Raw genomic sequence first — 17,266 nt, forward strand, 5'->3', positions numbered from 1 at the left:
AGAACCCCTCCCCCCCCCAAAAAAAATAATAAAATAAAAATAATGTGTACTGAGTCATAAACAATCAGTGGAGAATAACAGCAATTTCACAGCTAATTCGTAGATTTCACGTGTGGATGCCTGCATCACCTCCCTCCATTTAATGCCGTGAATAGAGACACGCGTTGACATTACTACCACGAGGTCTAACTGTGAGTGTGTCTGGATGTGTGTGACTGGTGGGTGGAGGTCTAAGGTCTAATGATTTAAGCCTAGTTTGAGTGTCAGACCTGCTGCTGGGCTCAGAGATGTGCACGAGTACACTCACTGCATGAGTTATAATGACTAACTGAGAGATGCTTGTTAATTGGTTATAATACATGCCTTATATAATCAGCAGTGTGTTTAGTTAGAGTGATTTTTAATTGCATTTTATAGCTTAATCATTGTCCCATACCTGCAAAGGGAACTTGAAATTCTGCCAAATCTTAATATGAGCTAATTTGAGGACTGAACATTTTATCAGTAGAGGTGAAGTCTGTGAGGTGTCACAGCTTGCAGCCAGTCACTTTACTTTATCACAAAGACTCAAAACAGTCAGTTTGGTCCTATCGAAACTTAAAAAACTAATAAATCTCATCTTGTTTGGCAAATCCCTACAACAAATAGTATAAATATGATAATTCAGTCACTTCCTGGCATCTCCGCTTTTGGCCTGGCATCTGGTTCCACATGAGTTCTTGCAAGGATTAAACAAACGAGCTAAAACTTGTTAAACGCCACGCATTAGCAGCTAGCTTTTCTGCCTATTTTCAGCCATTGTGCGCAGCAGTTGAGTTAGACCCTCTTTCCAAAAATGTAAAACTTTTCCTTTAACCTTAATTTCACAGCAAACGATGACTTTCTTTAAGCGCGTGGCACCTTACAGGATTACTGACTCTTGAAAAGCTTATATTTTTAACAGTCACCTGTTGCTGCAGAGTTGCTCACTGCAGGCTCAGACAGATAAGTGAGGCCCCATACAAGTAGACGGCGGAACGTTAACAGATATAGCGCCTTTTATTCAAGTTGCATCCAGGCTTCGGTGCCAGTCCCATTCCTGTCTCCGCTGTTTCATTATGTGGAACTACTTAACATATTTTCGTGTGCTTGGGGGCGTGAATTCGTGTTTCGCAAGCACACACCAAAGCGCTTGGAGCCATCCAACCTCAAGCAGAATCAAGATGAAGGAAACAGGTGATGGAGAGGCTGTAAAGAACTTGGTTACACCTTAAATTACACCTCCCACTTTATATGTATATACTGTAGAATCTGCAACAAACCATAAGAAATGAATTTAAAGGTAGACACACTGCATATTTATAGTTTTTAGTTGTGTTAGAGCTGATAAAAACATTTTAAAAAGCCAGCTTAAGGTTGGTAGACTATACAATAAAAATGTACTACTTTTCTTATGTGCATTTTTTTTTCTTCTTCTACAGCAGACTTCACCTCTGACAGTCTTGCCCTAGATATTTCTCCATCCTTGTCAGACACACTAGCAGGTCTCATCGGGTGCCAGCTGTGGAGGAGAGGACGTGGAGATCAGCGCAGATGAGAAGTGAAAAGGATGAAGGGAAACCAATCGATCCAAAACCTCCATCCTAATCTTGTTGACGTCCTCATGTGGCGCAGACAGCAGCCCCGGAGCAACTTAGGGTAACATATTAAAATCTAAAAATTGTCTTGCTTTATTTCATTTCCCCAAGTGTCATTTACAACACAGCCGGTAGTTTAGTTCGCGTACAGATTCGCGCGTTGATTACACACACACACAAGTTGTGCTCGTGAATCATCCTTTTGAATATATTCGTTTATTTGAAACTTCCGTTGCGTTCGTCAACTCAGATTTTTCAAGGCTTCAAAAAGATCTGACACATGAGAACGGCTCTACTGCATCCTTGTGGCTCATAAAGAAAAGTGCACCAAACAATAGCAGGGTTCAGTTTTCATATACTTCCACTTCTGGCTTTTATTTTGAAGCAAATATACAGTTGTTTGCCGTTTATAGCTACAGAAAGCTTGGCAAACATCCACAATAAATCTTGATATGACTCTGTTAAAAACTGTATACAAAAAGACCCCCAAAACTGTACATTAATTAACATAACTACATTTTTTTTTTTTTTAATATATTCTGTATCTGCTGTGATTTATAGATACCATTGGTTATGAGAAGATCACTTTACAGTAATACATTGTAAAAGAGAGAAGGTAACATTCAGTTTGAAGGCTGTCAGTTTAGGTGGTATTGAAAGATTGGGATAGTTAGGAGAAGAGTGACAGAACCTTAAATCCACTTTAAATGGCTTTGAAAGTTTCTACAGCAAAGTGTCAATCTTCAGACGGTTCAGTGCAGGGGTGTATCTGAGAATCAGCTATAACACCACAGTAATCTCTCTTTTCTTTTCTTTTTTAAAGCTATGCATACGTACAAACACACGTGTCCAGTGTTGTCTTGTCGCAACCCAGTTCGGCGGTTGCTGAAATACTCGGCTACATAAATAAGACACACATCAAATACTGTCTCCAAAACGTAAAAAAAGTAACAAAGTCTCCCGTGATCTCTAGCATACATACAAAAAGCACTAAAGATACCGTGGGTGTTTTACTGGTTTGTTCCCACAGACACCCTTTAAGTGCCAGTATTCTGTCAGCTGCAGTCGTAGAGAATAAAAGCTTAAATGTTGAATGGTGTTCAAATTCCGGTTTGACATCCAAAGTTTGTAACCTCCAAGTCCCTTAACTCAGATCAGTATGAATTTTGATCAAGTGTATAACAGAGAATATGTTTACTATCGGTTGGACCATCAGAGATCCCAGACTCAGAGTGTTTAAGCGAACAGGTAAGATTCTTCATTGAGATGGCCGACATTTGAATGTAAGACTGCTCAGAGGCCACATTTGTCGCAGTGGATCATTTACATGCAAGGCAGTATTTCAGTTTGATTCTACTCATTGGTTCTCTTAGCTTGTTAGGTCAGCGTGTGCACTCGCATATACTGGCTTATTACAAGTGTAAGTACAAGCTACCTCTTATATGAGAGGTTCCTTGCTGCTCTAAGATACAGTTTTTGCTCTGAAAGGGTTTTAGTCCCGATATGTCATGTGCTATATTTCAAATATAAGACAGTATTTTCACCAGAAATGGAAAAAAAAAATGTTGCTCTGACGGTATTCTAGCGGTATTTCATAATTTGTCATTTTCTGTAAAAGTATTTAAACATGTTGGTGACTGGAAAGTTTCAAGTTTTCTTTAAAACAAATATTAAAGACATCTTCGGACCGCTATCTTTTCCAGTGTGTAAAGAGGAACTTTACACAAAATAACATTTTCAAGACAGATGGGCAAATGTCAAACACTTTGACTGCTAAAAACAATAAGAACGTTAAATGTTTTGGTGCAATGAATTTGTTCATTGACGGTGTATCAGAATAACCTGCATAAAAACTTATTTTACATTCACCATTTCACTCATCCTTTTCATTCTCTCAGCCGCTCGTCAGTAGTGCATCCGTATATCCATCACCTGCAGAGCCTTTGTACCGTCCAAGTGCGTATTACCAGTAGTAAACTCACCAAAAAGCAAGCAAAGACAGTTCAGTACAAACAGATTTCATAAACTAGCACAAGGCACCTAATGTAAAGCAGCTAAACACATTTCTAGCAGCAACAAGGCTTTGGTTCATAGAAGTACTATTGAAAAGAGTACAGAACAAGATGTCTATTCAGTCTCACAATGTAGGCGGATGAATAGCCAAGAAGATGTAGACGAGAAGATGATGATGATGACGATGATGATGAGACAGGTGGACTGTGACACAGGTAAGAAAAGCTCCACTTCCCTTCAGCAGAGGGAGATGAAGCAGGAGAGAACGAAACAAAGAGACGGCTAGAAAGTGAGACAGGGCATAAATGTGAGACAACAGTTCACAGACTGCACCATGAAGGCCCATTTCAAGCTAGAGGATCTCATTAGACACCTTCATAAGGCTTTTAAGAGCAGGATTGCTAAGCTAGTGGTGCTATAATCAAGCTGGTCTAAACAACTAAACTAAAGTATCAGTTGCCAATATGCAGACTTCAATGTGCCTTTTTATTGAATACTACCATATATTTGGGAGTTTCTGTGTGTGAGCAATATTGTTGCCGATACAGTTACAGAATCAATTTTCTAGAGCTACTGAAGCTAGATTTATGCTTCTGCAATGGATCTACGGCGTGGCCTGGCATCAGCTGCCCAGCTATATGAAGGCAAGTTCAAGGGATGCAGACAGCGACGAGTATGACTGGTCCAGAATTGGTCCATCTACTCTAACACCGTCTCTCTTTTCTGAGCTGAAGTGGTTTCTGTAAAAGAAACATTTATGAACTCCAACATTAGCCGTTCACAGAGAAACTCAACACAGAAGACTGATCGCCACCTAGCGTTTTAGTTGCGTAATTACAGAATGATGCTGACAAGCAGTGCGCACGAATGAATACTAACCACGGTGCAGATCTGCCTAGACCCTTTGCAGAAGTATAAACCAAGCTTAAAAGGGCATGTGTTATTTAACCTTTAAGGCATCAAGTATGGCACTTAAAAAAATATTTTTGTGTGTGTTAGGATTATTATATAAGGACATAAGTGAGCTAAAAATGTATACAGTCAAAAATCAAATCAGGTAGTATTTTTCTATCGTATTTTACATTTCTTTTATAATTAAATATACCCACAGTATTTGTATCTGTTATTGTCCGAAGGAGCTCATAGTTTCTTTGTCTTTGGTAAATGATTTCATGTGTTAAGGTGATATTAAGGCAGTAGGCAACAGCGAGGAAGGAAGCAGACTATTCTACTGGATTCTGTCACTAATAAATACGTCACATGAAAGATAAATATAAGGTGTACATTTAAAGACAGTACACAGACACACATATATCTATCCCACCAAACACACTAATCTACCTACATGTGAAAGCTGAAGTGTTGGATGTGGAGCTAAAGTTGGTCATGAGAAACGATGATTGTTCAAACAGGAGGACGGACCAACTCTAAGTCATTAACCCAACACTTTGACTTTCCTCCTCTACTACAGCCCTCCTTACAATGTTGTAGGATCTGACTCCAGAGTCCTACGGAGTATTTCGGGATAATATGTTTGCGCACAGGCAACACCAGTTAGTCCTATGGAAATGCAGAACAGACAGAGAGAAGGAGAGAAAGCGGGATGGATTAAAAGAGAAGAAGATGTTTGATCAGAGAAAGCTTGAGCTGGCTAAAGCACTGTTACAGGCTTCTTCGTCGTCATTCCCGTCATCATCACATCCATTCACTATAACCATTAAAAAATCCTAATAATTAAAGTACACTTCAGCTCCCCTCCAAGGTGGACGCACGTAAAGGGCCAGTGCGTGTACTGTAGTGGGAAACAAAGCCGTTTGCTTGCGGCAACATCAAGAGCCCTTAGCTGTGGTGGTGGACAAGGCCCTGTAGATGGAGTCCTTTCCAGAGCCGTCCCACGGTGCTTTGCGCCACGCTCGGGAGCATTTATGAAGGTCCCGCTCATTGTAATCCCTTCATCTGAATTGCAAAACCTGCTATAAGTAACTTAGTCCGTTATTTGATTCCAGCTCGGAAAATAAATTAGTTGCAGATAATTTTTCATTCCACAAATTTATCTCATTCATTCTTTTGTTCTGTTCAGCTCTGACTGGATACCACTGTGAGTGATATCAGAGTATATGAATTAAAAAAACAACAGCAGACAAAAGGAAAAAGGTCAGACTGCGGTTTCAGGCCCAGCCCCAGAGTCCGAGTGAGTCTGCTTTGATTGGCGGGAGCCCTCTGCAAACCGGAGGAGGGGAGTGAATGTGCAGTAGTCTGGCGTTCTTTGCCAGCGTGTGTACATGAATTTCTTGGAAAGGTTTTCAGACCTTCGGGGGTTCGGGGCGTTCCTTTGGTTTTCCGATCCTCGCCGGTGGCTGCCAGCCTTTGACGGGGCGTGGAGAGACGCCAGAGGGGTAAACTCCGACAGCTGGCCCTTGTATAGTTTATCAGCATTCTGTATGAGTGGAAAAAGTGGAGGAGACGTTAAGTGGAGGCAGGAGAAAGAAAGAAGAGCAAATAAAACGAGGGAGGAGCAAATAATACGCGTGGTGGCTGTCAGAGAGCAGGTGGAAGTGACATGGTTATCCCAGCTGGCCACATTTCATAACCTGTTCTGTTTCTTCTGTTCACATAGCCAGGTGCTGCACAAAGCCGCCCTGTTCTACCTCCCACAATAGGAGTACACTTGTAAACTGACTGTGAAGTAGGGGTTTTATCTAAAATTCAGTGGCTACCCCCCAATGTTCCTGTGACTTAATGGGAGCAAATCACTGCAGTCATGCTCGTTTCATGGCTGCGACTCAAGTTAACATTAACCCAGTTTACTGCAGGAACAGGGTTGACTTTTCCTGAGCTACAACCCTGATGTCTTAGAGTAGGCAATACATTATGGGCCTCAACTAAATACAAGAAACTACGAGACTAGAAAACTCAGTTGTTTTTAAAATTTCAAGCATTTGACTTCCTTTCATGTACTTGACCAGCTGTGATTATCATGTCTTATCCACTCTGTTTAAGCGAGGCAACACAAGCATGTTAAGTACAAAAAACATAAATGAGTAAATAAATAAATCTTTAACACCACAAGCTTGCTTCGTTGAAACAAACCATGCCAAACCATGCATGAACATCCAGTCCCTCTGTGAGTAAGAAGTCTTTTGGTCCCTGCAGTAATGACATGTGTCACTAGATGGCGCCCAAGCTCCATATAAGGAAACACCCAACCGGAAGCAAGCACCACGTTCAATACTGTATGTGTTGAAATCTTAGGTCATTGAACTTTTAAGACCTTCATACAGATACACAAACACTTGAACCCATGTGTTAGTCAGCGAAAACAACCCATGTAAACCCATCATCAAACACACAGCTGCAGCTTTTACCGTGCTGAAGCCCTCTAGGCTTCTGTGACAGCTACTCCATCTATTAAGGAGTCTGAACTCTGGTAGGCCATGGGCCTGTCAAACCTTCCCTTATCTTTTACACGCTGTGGACACACATACGCACATATACATTTGGAGACAAACACATTATGACAGAACATAAACTTCAGGATATAAAACAACAGCTTATAAATACACAGGCATGCACTGAGACAAAAAATTACTTCATGCAAAACCGCAGCAAGGGTAAAAAAAGGAAAACACAAAGAAAGAGGGATTCTACACAAAGAGACAGGAGGAAAGGCAGAGGGGTCACCTCCTGGAGGGCTGGGCTAGAAACTGATTCTGCTGGAGGTCTGAGACAGCATAAAGATGGTGGAAGGCTCGGAGGCAAGGCACCGACGCTTAGTCTGCCACAGAGGAGAACCAGGGGTGGAGACGAGGGAGGGAGAGGAGGAAGGGGAAGCAGGAGGTCAGAGAAGGAGCGAACAAGGAGAGGGAAGAGTTAACTCTGAAAGTCATCCGTTAAAATGATCAGTTAATGAAAGCAGAGAGGTTTTTTTTAGGCTTCACAAGAAAAGGTGCATTAAACAGGAATGAGAAGACACAGTCCACCTTAAAGGATCAGAAATATTTAACAAAAGTTTCAACACAACCGCAGTTATTAGGTAGGTTAATAGGAAAAGGAGCAGGTCGAAGTGAGAAATAGGAAAGGTGACATGTAATATGTACACACCGTCACTGCAAACAAAAGGCAAACACACATTTAGCAGGCTAGCGCAGTATCATAACTGAGGTTTGCTATACTATCACCTCACTTTCCAAAGTGTTTATTATTCTGCCCCTGTACAGTTTCAGAGAGATAAACATTTCGCTTGTTATTTTTAAGAAATAACTTTGTCCCCTTTTATCGTCTTCTCCCCCCTTTCTCATTTCTTCTTTCTGTACGACTTACTGTAACATTTGTGTTAAAATATCTACTTTGCGTGATAATGAGAGTCTCAGCTCACAACTATATGCTCAAACCAAATATCTGTTTATGAGACTTGGTGTGTATTTCTGCGCTGTAACCTTTTAACAATTAAAGTCTTTCCTAACAGCCGCTACAGCTTCTGTAGTGACATGAATAACACAGTATTGGTTGATAAAAATGCATGCATCGGTCTTATAAATAAAAAGGAGCACTGCACACTGACGGAAGGGTTTACTAACTTACGTCCAACAAAGCAGGGACGTAGCCAAACCCAGCATACATCTGGTGACCCACGGTCATCAGTTAGAAATGTCACAACTAGTGATTTATGAACAACAACAAGAAGTAGGGGGCGCTGTTCCACCCGTCATAAACTGAGGAGTTTTGGTATTTAGTTAAAAAAAGGATTGTGCATTTATATAAATATTTAATTCCATTTAAATTTGCGTATGTACCCACCTGTATGCGTTCAGTAGTGGTGGGCCACAGTGACCTCCAGATGACCTTCTTCACCACATCTGGCAGCAGACTGGCAGTTATCAGAAGGATTATACTGAGCCAGGCGGGACCGCTAGACAACATCTGCATGAACACATAGTACATCCTCTGGTAGTTGAGGAAAGGCCTGCAAGGGAGGGGAGGAGAGGGGAGGGCAGACATTTTAATGGCATTGGGATTGACTTCAGTTTTAATGTAGATTTAAAAACATGTTTCCAAGCGTACCAGATGATTCCACCCCACAGTAGAGAGAAGACCACGAAGAAGATCAGCGAGCCCCAGATGACAAAATGGTTGATCCAAGTCCAGTAATGAGTATCTAGAGCCAACTACACGACACAGGTGTGTAAAAACATTGAATAGCATAGATTTAATGAGACTTAATCCAGCCTTTCTTGGTAGATTCTTCGATTGTAGACACTATATAGGCTGTATGTGTGTGTGGTTACCTTAAACGTAACAGTGAAGACTAGCACAGTGAAGACCAGTGTCCCGAATGTCCAGTTTCCAAACATCTACAGAAGAAAAATTATAATAGTTGGGTTATTGACATATTTATGATAAGATGTCTGTTTGATACAACACATACACACATTAGCACATTAGGACTAACATTAGCTGAGCAAGAAATACCTTCAGTGCATCAGTTTTATTACATATAGGTAACTAAAATTGCACAGTATATTCAAGGTAAATACACTCATTAATGATAAGCTTTAAAAAAAGAGATAAACTTAATATTCGATAAGGATTCAATCAATCAAACAGATGGCAGGGTGCTCAGGTAGTGGTATTCAGGTGAAGCTCAGGTGAAGCATAGGTTATCAGATGGAAGATGGATGAGAAACGTGTAAGGTGAGATCTTTTCTGGATGAACTGCTAAAATCTTGCACAGAGAACTTAAAATCCAAATTAAAATTACATATATTCGAAAAGCTTTTACAGTAATTACACAGAGGTGTCACATTAGCAGCCAAATTAAGAGTTTTTAATGACTTCAACAAAACACACATGCTAGAAATGTTTCTTCACTTCCTTTTGGCGTAGCCTAGCTTAACTTTGGACATACATAATACTATTAGGACACTTTTAAATGTGACAGAATGAGTAAATGCACCAAATGTGGCGCATGTAATGTAGACACGGTGGCGACAAATAAAATTATTTTGAAATGAAAAGTAAAACTTGCTTAGTGTGAAAACAAACCACTTATCCCTTAAGATTATATTTGACCAAATTCAATTCTTAATGATCTCCAGTCTTCAATGTAAAAGCTCCATTGGTTTGTTGGGTTAAAATATGAGGAGGTGAATTTCAATGATTGATCTGCTTGTTTTTAACATTTTGAAAGCATCTCTTAGGTGAAAAATTGCTTGCATCTAGTATTTCGTTACAAATAAGCCTATAATAAGTCCTTATGTTTCAGAGAACAACCACACAGCTAGCAATGATCTTCCACTCGAACGAAAATCACCATCAACTGGAGAAGAATTAGATTAGAGAGACGGCTAAATGTCTCACATGCCGTGTAATGGAAGAAGAGGTAACAAATGTTATTTTTATGTATCCCCTGCTTTTAACACACTATCATACACAAACAATGCAAACAGGATGTGTAGCTGAGGTCACTAACAGCTGGACATATGAGCATGGATCTAGGGTAAGGCGAACACTACACAAAAGCCTACAGATGATGTGTCTACAGCAAGCATTGAGGGCTGGACATGAGATGTTTGTTTTCAGGCCGTGTGATGCTGACGAAACAGGAAACTGGAAAAGAGAAACTAAGGGGCAGGTGACAGAGAGACAGGGACAGGCTTACCATCTGTGTGTTGGTTGTCATTAGCTGGGAGGAGGAAAGAGAAGCAAAAAGAAAAAGCAACACAAAGGTAAGAGGACAGGAAGAAGAAGAGAATATGGGCCGAAGAAAATCATAATAAACAAAACAGCTTTGTGGCTGAAGAAGAAAGAAAAATAAACAGATTAGATGCAAAGAAAAAATAAATCAAGTGAAATCAAGCAACTCAAAGCAGTCCAAAAGGTTTCTGGGAGAATAATGCTGCTTGGAAATCAAAGGAAAGATGGTGGAAAACCTGTCATGTCTCAGATGAATCACCTTTTATATTTAAAAGTAAAAAACCGTCAGTACACGGAAATAATATAACTTGCTAGCCTTGTATGTGCCGTCAAATCCTTTTTTTGTGTGTGTCAAGAAATGTACCAAAAAATAAAGCACAATGGTGTACAGTAGATATCATGTCAGATGTAAAAAAAAGTGTGTTACACAAAGTAATTATGAGAAATTACTGTGGATTTTTTACTAAACATTAACTATAGTGTGAATTTTGAGGAAAACCTCCAGATAGATACAAATTCTGCTGGGTTTGGCTCATGGCATCTCATACTTTCACACTCTAAATACAGTAAACTTTTGATGTTAGATTGTGCTATGATTTGACAATATGTATGCAAACAACTGGTACATAAACTTATCTTTAGTTTAATTTAAGAAGCAACAAGTGGGATTAATAAGGCGAGGATTAAGTTTGGTTTATGTTCTCTAAAACATCCCATAAAGACTGAAGAAGACGCATGACAAACAGCAAATTATAGATGTGGTAATATGCAGACGTTGTATTGTTTCCATTACAAAAATAATACAGGAAAATATAGAGCAATCTACCTTAAATATTGAAAATAGTTTCCAAAAAAGTTTCCAAAGCCTTGACTGAACTGTGATGGCTGCCACAGACACATCAGTGTTACCTGTCCATTGCTGGTGAAGGTGGTGTTGTCAAACAGGAAGTAAGCTCCAAAGAACATCACGATGGCGTCGTATACGCCCAGGAGGGTCCAGTATATGAAGATGGGCCACCGCAGTAAAGAGTTCTTGGCAATGTCTCTGCGAGGATAAACACAAAATTACTGTCAACATCACGAATGTCCACCTCACTGTGCATCTGAGTGATTGCTCGTTTACAGATCGATGCCGTGGTACGGCGGCTGCTTTGGGAGGATCCTTGACCAGAAATGAATGTAAGGAGATATTTTAATTTGATTAAGGATCACATTCATGAGCAATAATTTATGATTTATGATGTAGGCACTTCTAAACACTAAAATACTAAGTGACCTCAGGATGTTTATCTGCAGTAGCCTCGTTGTTTGTGACAGAAGAAGAAGAAGAAGAAGTCTTCTTCTCTTGTTGTGGATGTAAAATCAATAGCTTTCTTTCATTCAAGCCAAATTGAGTTAGTATATGTTTTAGCTTTGAAAATACACCATCATCTGTTATTATGTTGTGCACAAAGAGTCCAGAGAAACATATTAAAGTATCTGAAACAATCTAAGACTGAGTGTGCTTTGCATTAAATAGGTGTTTTAGATTGCAAAGTATTTTTTTTATGTGTTACTAACCTGAGCATGTCCCACAATGATCTGAATAAAGAGGTACACATCACACTCATGCAGTTCACGCCAATACAAACCTATATAGAGAGGGATCCTTCTTCAGGATGTCCATATTAATGTGCTGCTCTATGAGACTGTAGAGCAGAATGGGCAGGGAGGTGAAGCTGATGTTGTAGAGAGTCAGGTAGGCTGTGTCGTACAGCGGCTGCGTTTTAAGACAGACGGCGGTGTTAGTGTTTGTTTTCTTTAACTGCCAATCGTTGTGGGTTAATTCTGCGTGTGATTACCTGCTGTGAGAAGCCGCAGAAGAACTGGTAGAGGAACTGGGGGAAGATGAAACAGACGTTCTGGGAAAAGACAGAAGATAAGGGAGAGGAGTTTAGAGCAGCTGTAGCAGTTTTTGTGAACATGCTGTTTAAAACCTGTCACTAACTAAATACTAAAATATTCAGACATGAAATGCGCGTCAGACTACCTTGTAGAAGAAGTATTGCACAAGTTCAGAGATGCGTATGTAGTAATAGTGTCCATGGACGAGCAGTATCTTCTTGAGGTGTTTGAACTTTGGGATGGCGTAGTCACTGTTCCTCGCTGCCTGACGACCCTCCTTACCCATAATGCCTGTAGCCACGGGAGACATTTACAATTCAAAGCATTACTGTTGTACAAACAAACTGATGTGTTGCTGAAAATGACTTACATCAAATATGTCATCAGTGCAAGACACGATAGTGACGATGCTAGCTTTTATCTAGACAAAAATATTTTAAAATATGTGTTTTATCACATCTAAGTTTGAGTTAACTATGATCAAATCAAATCACATTTTAGTCCAAGAGTAAACAGGATCTATGTTTGCTTTTCCAGCTGTCCTCTGTGTACAGGTTGTGGGAAATAAGAGGTTAGTAAGACTGAAATACTAACCAATGCCAACATGGGCCTCGAGGATCATGCTGACATCATTAGCTCCATCTCCAATGGCCAGTGTGATCGGGTGCTCTTCGGAGGCTTTGATCAGCTTGACAATCTAGAAAGAAAAAAGTTCGTATCACACCCACGACTCTTTACTGCAGCTTATTGCATCAGCACAAAAAAATGATGAGAGGCTCCTGTATCTGTTGGCGCCTGTACCTGTGCTTTCTGAAGCGGCGCCATCCGACAGCAGAGCACGGCGCTGCAGTTGCGGCAGATTTCCAGGAAGATCTCTTTGTAATTCCCTGAGTTCGAGTCCTCTTGGCCAGGCCTCATCACCGCAGAGAGGGTTGCTCCGTCGATGATCAGACCATAGTCAGTACAGTCAGTACCTGAAAGACTGGACAAACAACACCTGTCAAATACTGTAAATGTGTGCACATGGCTAATTCAGAGGTTTGCCACATGTTAGTGAGCACAGCACAAACCCAGAGAAAGAGTCCCGGGTCATGGTTCCATGCTGCCTCAGGACCGTCCTGCTCAGGTCAAACAGGACATCGTGAAGGCTCTGCTCCTCGGTGCGTTTGGTCGTCAGCTCGAGGATCTGCGTGTTGCGGCGAAACAGCTTGCTGGCGTAGCAGGTCGCGGCCGCCGTCTCCATCTTGTCTCCGGTCAACACCCACACCTTCATGCCAGCTTTGTGGAGGGACTCGATGGTATCTGCTGCTTTTTCCTGGAGCCTGTTGAGGGAGGAACGTGGGAAAACATGAACAAATTGTCCCAGTTTCTCTTTTTATTCAGCAACAACGGAACACTGCGACAACATTTCTCTTTGTGCAGGATGAGCTGACTTGCCCTCTGGGTTAACAATTCCTTTTAAGCCTGCCCTATAATTGCCTTAGTCGCACGTATGCGATTGGACATGCCCTCACTCAAATTGGCTCAGAACTGGGGCAGCACTTCTCATGGCAGCAGCACACACATAATTTCTATAGTGCTTAGGCTTGTGTGGGCTGTGAGATTTAGGCTCCCCACCCCGCCACCCCCCACCTTGTAACTTTATGGCCATTTAAATGCTTAAATATACGATCCCAGCGAACAATGTAAGTGTGACAATGTAACAGAGCTACAAGCTATACTCTAAAGAGAGAATTATGTTGACATTACGACTTTATATCAAATATTTTAAAGTATTCGTCCACCTGTCCTCCACAGCAGTGGCTCCCAGCAGTATCAGATCTTTTTCAATGAGGTCGTAAGCCTCGGCCAGCCGTTTGTCTCTGTCCTGTAGTGCCAACTTGGCCCCGTTCAGCAGATGGCAAACCTCCTGGTACTGTTCGGTGCTCAGAGGGCGATACGCAACACACAGTGTCCTCAGACCCTCCTGGACGAGAACAGAGATTCACACGGGGTTACACTGGTATGGAACTCATTTGCAGAAAACAAAAATGATTTGTTTGAATCCAGGCTCTTCACATGTGTGGGCACCAAGTGTAGTTTTAAATTTAGCTTCACTGGTGCAACACTCACCACATTTCCCTTTTCCTCTGAAAGCTATGGTTTATTTGCAGCTGCAACCACGACAAGCTTACTCACTGACCCAGTTTTCACAACAAGATGAATTCACTTTTAGTTTATCTTTACGGGAAAACTGAACTAAAAAAAATCCCTCTGCACCATCTAGTTTCTAAAGTGAAGTGACGTCAATCAAATGTGTATGAAAACAGAAATATATTGATTAAAACAGTCAGCGTTTTCTTTCTTTCTTTCTTTCGTTTATTTACACTGAATCATGAAATTCATTAAATACAATAAAACGACTGCTCGGGGATTATTTGAAGGCTCGCTGGAAAACTACAGAACAACTATCTGATGTAAGTAGGCCACGCTCCGCTGATCACCTTCCTGTGGTAGCCATGGAAACCGTGGTCATGTACTGTAACTGTGGAAACCACTGAAGTGGCATAGTGTTTGAAACTCTTGTCGAAAAAGACTTTATGAGTGTAATGGTAAATTCAATTTCTTTGTCTCAGCCACCAGAGATGGCCAACATCCCCCTTCCTAACGTGAGATACTGGGCCCTTTTGTCTATGTGGATTGCAATGTCTGGACTCGGCCTTGCACCTAAATGCAAGGTCCTGCAGGATACCTCAAGTGTGAAACACACCAACGGGGGGTCGGCGTCGATACCTGCAATAGACAAAAGGGTGTGGCAACACTTCCTGGAGGGACCGACCCCTGCAGTAGACAAAGGAATGCAAAACGGGTGTTCCTCTGGTATAAATGTTTAGGTTTCCCCACATTCGGGGTCTTTCTTCACTTTTGACCGCTCGCGTGTTGATTGACCTTTTCTTTGCAAAGAAAATAAAACCTTGTCGGCCGGCAGAAGTCTCCATTTCATTCTTCACCAGCAGCAGAGGAAAAACTTCCACAACATGAGTCTTTAAGAAAATGAGGAGGATTGTGTGTATGTGTATGTGTGTGTATGTGTGTGTATGTGTGTGTGTGTGTGCTCTCTCACCACCGCGTTGTGCTCCACCCGAGCTTTGACCTGGTCCACTTTGCCTGAGACAACGCGGGGGAAGATGGAGGAGTCCGCGCCTTTACAGAACAGGTACAGCTCACCTACTCACAAACAAAGGCAAAAAAAATAATAATAATAATTAAAGTGTGTGAAAGGAAAAACAACCCTCATTAATCTATACACGGTTTCATGTGTTTTTACCGGAGCTGGCTCTGACAATGACGCTCATCCTCCGTCGGACTGAGTCGAAAGTCAAAACTTCTAGAAGCTCAAACCTGATGATAAAAAAAAAGAATATCATTTCATTATAACTTAATCAAAAAAATCAAAAGTAATCAAATCACACATGTGTTAAAGAGTAATACCAATAATGAATAACATTGTTTTAAGAGCCATACTCACTTCTCAATCTCATCCTCCCTATTTAAGATTTCCATCTGGCCGTCCTTGTGTCTCAGATAGGTGAAACCGAGCCTGCGGCACAGAGCACATCATTTGGAATAAAGTGAATGTGTGAAAAAGAAAGATAGGAAACTGAATTATTTCGCTGTCATTTGGTCCCCTTTGCGTGCCCCACCTCTTCATGCCCTCCACCAGTGCCACCTCGTCCGGAGAAGAGGAGATGTAGAAGGAGGAGGACCTGCCCTGGTGGATGCCGTGCTTGATGCCGTCCACCGTCTCCTCCTCTTTCACCTGCACCGTGTGGCACAGACACAAGGCCCGAAAGAAGAGTTCCTCGTGCTCCTGTGGTGGACGATCAAGACAGTGTTAACCTCACACACGCATTAACACGGACGTGCAGACAACCAAAGAGAGCAGATACGCTCACCCTCGCTCCGGGACCTGGTGATGTATCAATCATGTCCATACTGGAGGCACCAGGCATCACCTGCAGACGACAGGAAAATGTAACGTGCATATGCAGCATCATAGAGCTCTTCAAGTAAAAACACATTTATCTTACCCTTTATTTCTAATGTACATAAAAAAGCAAAAAATAGGGGCGTTACCTGTCCATTACAGATAGCATGTGGTACATAAACATGTCCGTCCACACAGCACTCAATGAACTCCATGTTGTTCTCTGTGAGTGTCCCTGTCTTGTCTGTAAAGACGTACTCCACCTGAACAGAGACAATGTAAGCGTTATACATGCATTCACACACCATACAGTAATGTTTGTTTTTACATGCTCTCATCAAAGTGCACCTGTCCCAGCTCCTCATTCAGGTCGGACGTGTTGACGACAGCTCTCTCCCCCAGCTCCTCATCAAACATCTCATCGTCCCACATGATAAAGTAGGAGCCCAGGAACTTCTGCATCTCCACCGTGACGTACATCGAGACGGGAATGATGTAGTTAAAAAGAACCATGAAGGCCAAGAAGTCTGTGAGGGCCCTGATCAGCTGAGGAGGAAGAAGAGTGGGATAAAGTAAAGATGGTATGACAAAACTCTTCATTTTCTAAATGAATCTAAATGACTCACGATGTGTCTCTGCCTCTCGACTTCCGTCCTCTCGTTGTACCACGGCTCGTCTCTGTTGGGGTCAGCCTGCCACACGTACTTCAGCGCCGTGTTGATGAGGGCTTTGCTGATGAGAATGCACAAGTAGACCACTAGGTAGGCGTTCATTGACCTGCAAGGGGAGACAACAAGCAGCAAATTAAGCGTTAGTTTTACATTGCGCTATGTGTTCTGAAAAACGCGTTTACTCTGGTTATATTTATACACACGGGAGACAGGAGCAACGCAAAATAAACAGGGATGACTGCGACTTGATCATTGCATCGTATTGGACTCCTATTCTCCTGATAGAAATACATACTGTCATGCATTTGGTCAAAATAATAAAATCACTATTTGTGAGCACAGTCCCAAGGGAGAAAAGCACTCTGGAAAGTAACTCACTCTTCTTGCCAAAACAGATACTTAAATAAAGGGAACGGACGAGA

General features: G+C 41.6%; 1 protein-coding gene across 3 annotated transcripts in view; it reads right to left on the minus strand.

Annotated features, from left to right (window-relative positions):
• Positions 1-1,429: 1,429 nt before the first annotated feature.
• Positions 1,430-17,266, minus strand: part of atp11a (ATPase phospholipid transporting 11A) — a 37,809-nt gene continuing 21,972 nt past the window's right edge. For 2 of the 3 annotated variants that reach the window (XM_084574489.1, XM_084574488.1), the window contains 20 exons: positions 16,800-16,950; positions 16,522-16,719; positions 16,323-16,436; positions 16,142-16,201; positions 15,890-16,056; positions 15,715-15,786; positions 15,514-15,587; positions 15,310-15,413; positions 13,991-14,172; positions 13,277-13,528; positions 13,008-13,188; positions 12,801-12,903; positions 12,352-12,497; positions 12,164-12,223; positions 11,954-12,081; positions 11,232-11,367; positions 8,915-8,980; positions 8,691-8,794; positions 8,427-8,592; positions 1,430-6,066 (listed from right to left, as the gene is read on the minus strand). In XM_084574489.1, the coding sequence (XP_084430615.1) occupies positions 5,785-6,066; positions 8,427-8,592; positions 8,691-8,794; positions 8,915-8,980; positions 11,232-11,367; positions 11,954-12,081; positions 12,164-12,223; positions 12,352-12,497; positions 12,801-12,903; positions 13,008-13,188; positions 13,277-13,528; positions 13,991-14,172; positions 15,310-15,413; positions 15,514-15,587; positions 15,715-15,786; positions 15,890-16,056; positions 16,142-16,201; positions 16,323-16,436; positions 16,522-16,719; positions 16,800-16,950 (2,746 nt within the window). In that variant the 3' untranslated portion in view covers positions 1,430-5,784. Of the gene's footprint in view, positions 6,067-6,994; positions 7,099-8,426; positions 8,593-8,690; positions 8,795-8,914; positions 8,981-11,231; positions 11,368-11,953; positions 12,082-12,163; positions 12,224-12,351; positions 12,498-12,800; positions 12,904-13,007; positions 13,189-13,276; positions 13,529-13,990; positions 14,173-15,309; positions 15,414-15,513; positions 15,588-15,714; positions 15,787-15,889; positions 16,057-16,141; positions 16,202-16,322; positions 16,437-16,521; positions 16,720-16,799; positions 16,951-17,266 lie in introns of all 3 variants that reach the window. The other variant, XM_084574490.1, reaches the window with a different exon arrangement.

Source organism: Chelon labrosus, assembly GCF_963514085.1.
Source record: "Chelon labrosus genome assembly, chromosome: 24".
In the NCBI taxonomy this organism is placed as follows: domain Eukaryota; kingdom Metazoa; phylum Chordata; class Actinopteri; order Mugiliformes; family Mugilidae; genus Chelon; species Chelon labrosus.